The sequence below is a fragment of the Gymnoscopelus microlampas genome, assembly GCF_963454915.1.
Source record: "Gymnoscopelus microlampas genome assembly, chromosome: 8".
Taxonomy (NCBI): Eukaryota; Metazoa; Chordata; class Actinopteri; order Myctophiformes; family Myctophidae; genus Gymnoscopelus; species Gymnoscopelus microlampas.
This window is the reverse complement of record NC_139945.1, coordinates 29,474,172-29,482,084: the sequence shown is the minus strand read 5'-3', so window position 1 is coordinate 29,482,084 and position 7,913 is coordinate 29,474,172. Positions and strand designations below refer to the sequence as shown.

The window sequence follows — 7,913 nt, the reverse complement described above, 5'->3', positions numbered from 1 at the left end:
GCTAGGTTCCGAAACCCGAACACGCTTGATCGATTGTCAGCTCAATAAAAAATAAGCTGATAATGCAGCGCTTCATGTATGTTCTGCAGTGATGCTTGAGGCCTGCAATAAAGGGAAGATTCAATTACTATTCTCAAACTTCCACTTGATATCGATACCGCTATAGCTCTTTGCACTTGTTTTTTCCCCCCTACTCTGCTTCAAACAGTAGCAAAATGTACATCAAGATATCAGCACACCAAGTAACTTGTCATTGAATATTTTATTTGCAAATGAAATAGTAATAACTCAGAAGTCGTAAAAATATACATTTTTTAATCGTGATATTTACATGGATTGTTTTCATCAAACAAAAAGAAAAAGAAAAAGAAAAAGAAAAGAAAGACAGACTGTATCGCTTTACAAAACCAAAGACAAGAAACTGCAGGGGAAGAAAAAAAACAACCGATGAGTGTGAAATAGAAAAAGAAAAAAACAACAAAGGTGTCTTATGTTTTCCTTTCATTACACCGTACTGGGCTGACATCCCTCTGACGTTATGTTGTGAAGAGAACCAGCCAACCACCCCCAGACATCACAAAAAAGTGCAAAAAGTTTACATGGATCAAACCCCCAGAAATAAAGACAAAGAAAAAAAGAAAAGAAAAATAAAGCTTCATCATAAAACTTTCTGTGTGAATATATTTACAATTTTTAAGTTTTCTCTTTTTTTTTTGTACGTTTTCTTTTTAGCCGAATACAGTTATGTTACATCAAAGCAAAGCATTCCCGTTCTTCTGCTCGATCTCCTATGACATGCAGGTCCCTTTGCTTTTCCTCCTCGAGGCTGACTTCCACTTCCCTCCCCTCCCCTCCCCTCCCCTCCCCTCCCCTCCCCTCCTCTCCTCTTCTCTCGGACATCACATCACATTCCCCCCAAGAAACAAGACACGGGACTCGAGCCGCAAGACATCCGAGTTCCTCTTTGTCATGCTCGACAAGCATTTTTATCGGAACTTTTTAAAAACTAAAAACCCAAAACGCTTTAATAGAACATAAAAACGTGGTGGCTACATAAGATTCATATTCCTATAATATAATGCAGGATAACCGTTGAACATGAATCGTTTTTCCCACGTAATGCACCTTTCGAGTGTTGATAAAGACGATATATAGTGTTTGGTGAGTGCCTTCTGAGGAGAAGATATTGGCTGTGCTGCTGTGAGACTCTGAAGTAAGGCGAGTTTATACTTCCACGAGTTTCGCTAGACAAAAAAAAAGAAACAACGTATTTTCAACTGAAAAAAAGGTGTCGAACGAAGAAGTATAAATTAGCCATAAGAATTCTCTCTCTGTTTTCCGACCCCCTTCACACAGGACTTCAGGACCCTGCCTCCAGATTCGACTGCTTGCTGGAGAGCAAAGTTTGTCGGTCCACAAATGCTGAGAGATGAGAGATACCTTGCAAGGGCTCATAAACCGGGGAATTTGCCACCTGAGACCTCCATTTCCTGAAAGCAAATAAAAAAAAGGGGGAAGCGGGAGAAAAAAAAAACGGCTTGGAGGAGGAATTTAACAGCTGGAAGACTAACATTCCCAGCCTCTACCGAGCCTCTTTCATCGGCTGTGAGGTGGGGTGTGGGGTGGGGTAAGGGGGGTTTCAATGGTGAGAGCCTATACAGCTTTGGCTCAATATCAATCCTGTTATACCACTCTTGCTTCACATTTCTGCTCTCACAGATTTCCGTTGAAAACCGGCGGTGAAGCATACAGTATGCCGCCTGGAATGATGCATAGCAGTGTGCGGGTCTCTCTGTGTGCACGTGTGTGGTTGTGTGTATGAGAATTGTGTGAGAGACGGAGCATGGCGAGGCGAGCATCTGTTTTATTTTTTTGTCCTTTCCCTTTTTATGATACATTGCTACGTGTGTGCATCTGTTTGTTTGTGTGCGTCTCCTCAGTGATGCACTGTGTGTCCCTTCCCTCTCTGCCTTCAGGAGCCTGGCTCCATCAGTCAGTCGTAATACCTCCAGACATTTTATCCATCAAATTGATTCTGAAAGAACAGAAATAACAAGGATGGTGGTTTGAGTGTCTATGTGTGTGTTTGTGTGCGACCGTGCGTGTTTGTGTGTGTGTTAGTTTGTGTGTGTGTGTGTGTGTGTGTGTGTGTGTGTGTGTGTGTGTGTGTGTGTGTGTGTGTGTGTGTGTGTGTGTGCGCGCGCAGTGGTGTAAAGTAACTAAGTACATTTACTCAAGTACTGTACTTAAGTGCAATTTTGAGGTACTTTTACTTTACTGGAGTATTTCCAATTTTCAGTACTTTTACTTCTACTCCACCACATCTCAAATGAGGAAAATATTGTACTTTTACTCCACTACAATTATTTGAAAACTTTATTTACTAGTTACTGCATAATGAGTACTTTTACTTTTGGTATTGTAAGTACATTTTGATACCAATACTCTTGTACTTTTACTGAAGTAATTTTTTTATTCCAGACTTTTACTTGTAACAGAGTACTTCTACATTGCAGTATTGATACTTGTACTTAAGTAAAACATTTGAGTACTTTTTCCACCACTGTGTGTGTGTGTGTGTGTGTGTGTGTGTGTGTGTGTGTGTGTGTGTGTGTGTGTGTGTGTGCGTGTGCGCGTGTATGCGCACGCACGCGCCTGTGTGTACGTGTGTAGCGTGCCAAAAGTCTGTATAGGTCCGTGTGCGCATAAAACTTGTACCAGTGTTTCAGAGCCATGAGATACAGTCAAGACACACGGAGGGCCCATGTGTGGCGATGCCAAACGACAGCGTGAGCGGGCACAGCGCATGAGAGCGGTCTCCAGAGCCGAGGATTATTATGAATTATGGACGGTGCCTTGTCTCAAGACATCGCAGCCACTAGCAAAAGCACAACGGCTGCCTGTGAAGCCCAATGGAATTGAATAGGCATATAAGTCAGCCGAGGCTAAAATAAACTCTTGTCAGTCTGCAGCCATATCGCTGTGGAGAGAGGATATGGCTGACTGGTTCCTCCTCTCTCCTCGTAATGAATGGCTGACATGACAGTGTGTGGGTGTGGCCCAAGGGCTTATAGTGGCTTGGCATGCTCACACACGGGCACACACACACGCGGTATACATGCACGAGCACATGGATACATACACACACACACATGCATGCACAGGCACACATGCACACAGGCGCATTATGTGCACACAGGCACAGACACAAACACACATACATACATACATAAACACACGCACACACACACACACGCACACACACCACACACGCAGATGTACACACATCACACATGCATACGCTAGCATGCACACATGCACAGACACGCACACGCACACACACACACACACACACACACACAGACACAGACACAGACACACACAGACACAGACACAGACACAGACACACACACACACACACACACACACACACACACACACACACACACACACACACACAAACACCAGTTCATCTGTAGTTAAACTGTTTCTTGTTGAAAAGAAGGCATCTCTCTTCCCTTGTTGGACATAATTCTCCCCTCACTTAACCCCCCGTGTCTTAAATTAAATGACATCATGTGCGTATATTCATCTGTATGTACATTATAAAACATTATTACAGAATGTACATTAATCCCCCCGTGGCATGGGATTGCTTTCTCACTGAGGATAAGGACCTCTTGTCTACTTCCTGCTGAGCGGGTTGCATACTGTACAATTATACCAGACATGGCATGTGAACTTGTATCTCCTCCATGTTATTATGTCACTGTTGACCTCACAAAGGCTTCCTGGGAGCAGAGACTAACCACTTTCACTCTGCCATCCCTATTTTGTTATTGTCGGCAAAAAGAAAACAATATTTGGAAAAATGTTCACAATTCCCCCCCAAAATTTTCAGAAATGGTGCAAATAGCCGATCTACATCGAGATTTTTGCATGACACCGTAGCACAACGAAATATAAAGTATAAGTGGTTAACAGTGGTGGAAAGTAACTAAGTGCATGTACTCAAGTACTGTACTTAAGTAGAATTTTGAGGTATTTGTACTTTACTTTACTCCAATACTTTTACTTCTTCTCCATTACATCTCAGAGGCAAATATCATACTTTTGCTTTAGTTACTAGTTACTTTGTAGATTTTGCAAAACATACATCAACCACTTCAGCCCTATATACATTTCGGCCATTTGAAAATAGCAGATCTACAAGCTCACAATGCGTCGCGATGCGACGCATTGTGAGCTTGTAGATTTGCTATTTTCAAACGATTTTAATACATTTGAAAGCTTGAAATGGGACATTCTGCATAATGAGTACTTTTACCTTTGGTATTTTAAGTACATTTTGATGCCAATACTTCTGTACTTTTACTCGAGTACATTTTGAATCCCGGACTTTTACTATTTATTTCTATATTGCAGTATTGATACTTTTCCACCACTGGTGGTTAACCACTGCTGGTCTGAAGATAAGGACGGAGAGAGAAACCATCACGTGGGCATGTGTGTGGGCGAGGGGTGTGGGTGGGGGTGTGGTGGGGGGGTTGTGAGGGATTGCAAAGGCACACTTGTTCTCTCTCTCTTTCTTTTTTAATACATTTTTATTCCAGAGTCTTTCAATCAAACTGCACTTAGGTTGTGTTGGCTGATAACCGCGTTTCGGCCAATAACCATGCAGGAGGCGACAGTGAGTCAGTGAGACAGCAATCGAGTGCCAATAAGCCATTGTTATGGATCCAGGGAGAGTATACTGTACCAAAGGGTGATACAATACACACATACAAACACACACACACGCACTCGCGCACACTCTGTACAATTGAAGTCTCCATAACCATACTCTCATAGTTTGTTTGTTCAATCAGCCACAGCAAATTGGGGGAAATTGAACTTCAAGGAAAATGTCTTTGAGCCCCATGGTTCCAAATGTCCATAAGTTTAACCTCTTAGGAAACTTAAAAAAAAGATAATAGTAAATAACAGGGATTAACCATCTTCGTTGAACACACATTCATGGTGATCCTTAACAGATTTTGGTTTCAGAATAACATTTCAGAAAAGAACAAAATAATATAGATGAAAAAAGGAAAGAAAAAGCAACAATAACCCATAGTTGGGATCGGTGGCACTTCTCAATGATGAATGGCTGAATGCAAAATCTGTCTGTCCTTTACAACCTGCCCAGGGAGGAGGAAATTTCAAAAAACAAACAAACAAACCAAAACGTTCAGCTGGTCTTACAGATAACTTATCCTGTATGTTTAACGTTGTGACTGTCTATATAGGCCTAATAATGCATACTGTGTATTCGGGGGAAGGCAGATATTTAGTACCACATTGAGGACATCCGTCGGTCTGGACAAGGGGAGCGTGGGAAGTATTAACAACTCCGTCAGTGTGTGTGACTCTGAGCTCCATCCCGTTGAGACTGAGAGCGTTCCCCCTGTCAGGCAGGGTAAAAAGCAGATAAGCTGTCCCTGAAAGCAGGTGTAGAGACTGACTCAGACTCGGGGAGTGGGGCTTTCGCTTTTGCGGGGTTTTGTTCGCATATCGCCTTTATAAAAGCATCATGAAGAAGCGTATAGCGAGAGCAAGTCGAGGCAGGGCGTGAACGGTCTCCACATGGATGGGCACAGTCTGCCCACCTGGGACGGGACGGGGAGTAGAGGTGGATTGGGGGTTTAGCTTTCCAAAGCAGGGTGCTGTTAAAAGGCGGCGAGTGGGAGCTCAATGGCAAAATGAGTCAGAGGAACAACATCCCTTGGCACACACACACACCCACCCACCCATCCATCCATCCATCTCCCCTCAATGAAGAAGAAGAAGAAAACAAAAAAACAGCAGAAGATGTTGCTCCGTGCAGGCTCAGTTTTCCTTCTTCCGTCCTTCTCTCTCTCTCTGTATTCCTCTCCTGTGTGCAACGCTGTCAACATTCATTGACATCAGGCTCTGACGCTGCATTGTTTCCTCTGTCTGACCATCTGCGGAATATATGCTGGCTTTCTCAGCCAAGAGACACAAACTGCTGCCTCCCGCCTCTTGAATTCTTTTCTTGTTTGTCTGTCTTTGTTGTGTTGTTTCAGTTAGGGGTGGGGGGGCAAGCATGTTCTTATTTTCCCTTTTTTCTAAGTATGCATTCATTTAAAAGTACTTTTGGTACTTATTAATATTGATTCTTTTTAAATTACATCCTTTTTCCTATAGTTGCATTCCTTTGTTTACTGAAGAGTCTTCAGTCTTTGGGGGGTGGGGCTTGGCTTGGGGGGGCGGCCAGGAGTCTCACATGGCCACAGGAGGAGGAGGCGGGGTTATGTAGGGTGTGTGTGTGCGGGGGGGGGGGGGGGGGAGGGGCGGGGGGCTCTCAGATATCCTACACAGTTTGAAAGGCCTTGGTCTGGGGAGCAGGGACCATGAGGGTGGGGGGCGTGGGCCTGGAGGTGTTGAATTTGGGGGTGCTGGGGGCCTCGGAGGAGGAGGTCTTGGAGGAAGGGGCCACCGTGGAGTAGGCCGGCGGGGACTGGTGGGGGGGGAAGCCGGGGGGCTGCCCGTTCTCCTTGAGGGCCGCCACGGCGGGGGGGCGCGGGCGGTGGCCGCGCTGCTGGGCGCTGTTGTGCACCATGGACTGGGTGGAGGAGGCGCCGGAGCGGGAGCTGCCGGAGCGAGACGACGACAGGGAGTTGGGCTTCACCAGCTTGGCCTTGGGGGCTTCGGCGTCCTCCCTGCAACGAATCAGAACCACAAACACACACACACGTGAGAGGGTGACAGGTGGATAGACACGTCTGTTTTTCGTGTCAAGGACCCCCCAAATGATATGTATTTGGCTGCGGACCCCCCAGGGATTTTTCAAAAATGTCAGTACTATGAGCTTGTAGATCTGCTATTTTTGAATAGCCAAAGTATAAAATATGGTTGAAGAGGTTAAAATGATTGTGACGCTATATTAACACATTCCCTGCCATTGACGGAGATCTCCGTCATTTTTTTTTTCTTCCCGGATTTCTTCTTTTTTTGCTGAAAGCAAGTCTTATCCAACGGAAGATAGCAACAAAATGGCCGATCACAGTAAAAATGTTTTTTTTCCCAGTGGATAGAGGAGACCCTCCCCCATCCCACAGACACCCTTTGTTTACATCTGTGTACACGTCGCCGCGGCTCTTCAAAGATTGTCAATATAAGGTAAAAAACGCTGGCAGCAGCGGATGAATGAATTAAATAATACCTGCCAGTGAATGTGTAAACACATTTTGCTTTGAAAACTAACGTGTCAGACTGAGCAATACTGTAGGAAAGGTAATACCACAGAAAGGAAATGGAAAATGGATAGACACCAGACAATCACATTGACACATGTGGCACATGGGGGCGCAAACACACACACACACACACACACACACACACACACACACACACACACACACACACACACACACACACACACACACACACACACACACACACACACACACACACACACACACACACACACACACACACACACACACACGCCGGACTGGGACCAAAATTCAGCCCTGGCATTTTGGTCCGAACCGGGCTGAAGCGTTTCTCTGCTTCAGCCCAGCCCTGCACATGAACTCTGCAGCCGCACTGAGGCCCCTGCTGGAAAGCATCCCAGCCCAAACATTAACGTAACTAATAATTGGGCCGCGCAACCCGGAAATTAGCGTAATAATCCTAAAACTGGAAAAGTAAGAAATAGAAAAGTACTAATCCTGTGCACCATGCACGAGCACACCTGCAAAGGTACAGTAGCTCCTGGGAAATAAAACGCAATCTAAAAACAGGCGCCTCTAAATCCAAACCCATTACGTGAACCCTGCCCACCGCGTAATGCATTACCTCGCCCAGTGGTTTGAGCGCCTTCCGGAAAAAAAGAACGGGCTCAGGGC

At 45.0% G+C, this 7,913-nt stretch overlaps 1 protein-coding gene across 1 annotated transcript in view; it reads right to left on the bottom strand.

Annotated features, from left to right (window-relative positions):
• Positions 1-295: 295 nt before the first annotated feature.
• Positions 296-7,913, bottom strand: part of clmpb (CXADR like membrane protein b) — a 104,503-nt gene continuing 96,885 nt past the window's right edge. Inside the window, exon 7 of the mRNA XM_084065418.1 lies at positions 296-6,722. Within this exon, the coding sequence (XP_083921544.1) occupies positions 6,374-6,722 (349 nt within the window). The 3' untranslated portion in view covers positions 296-6,373. The remainder of the gene's footprint in view (positions 6,723-7,913) is intronic.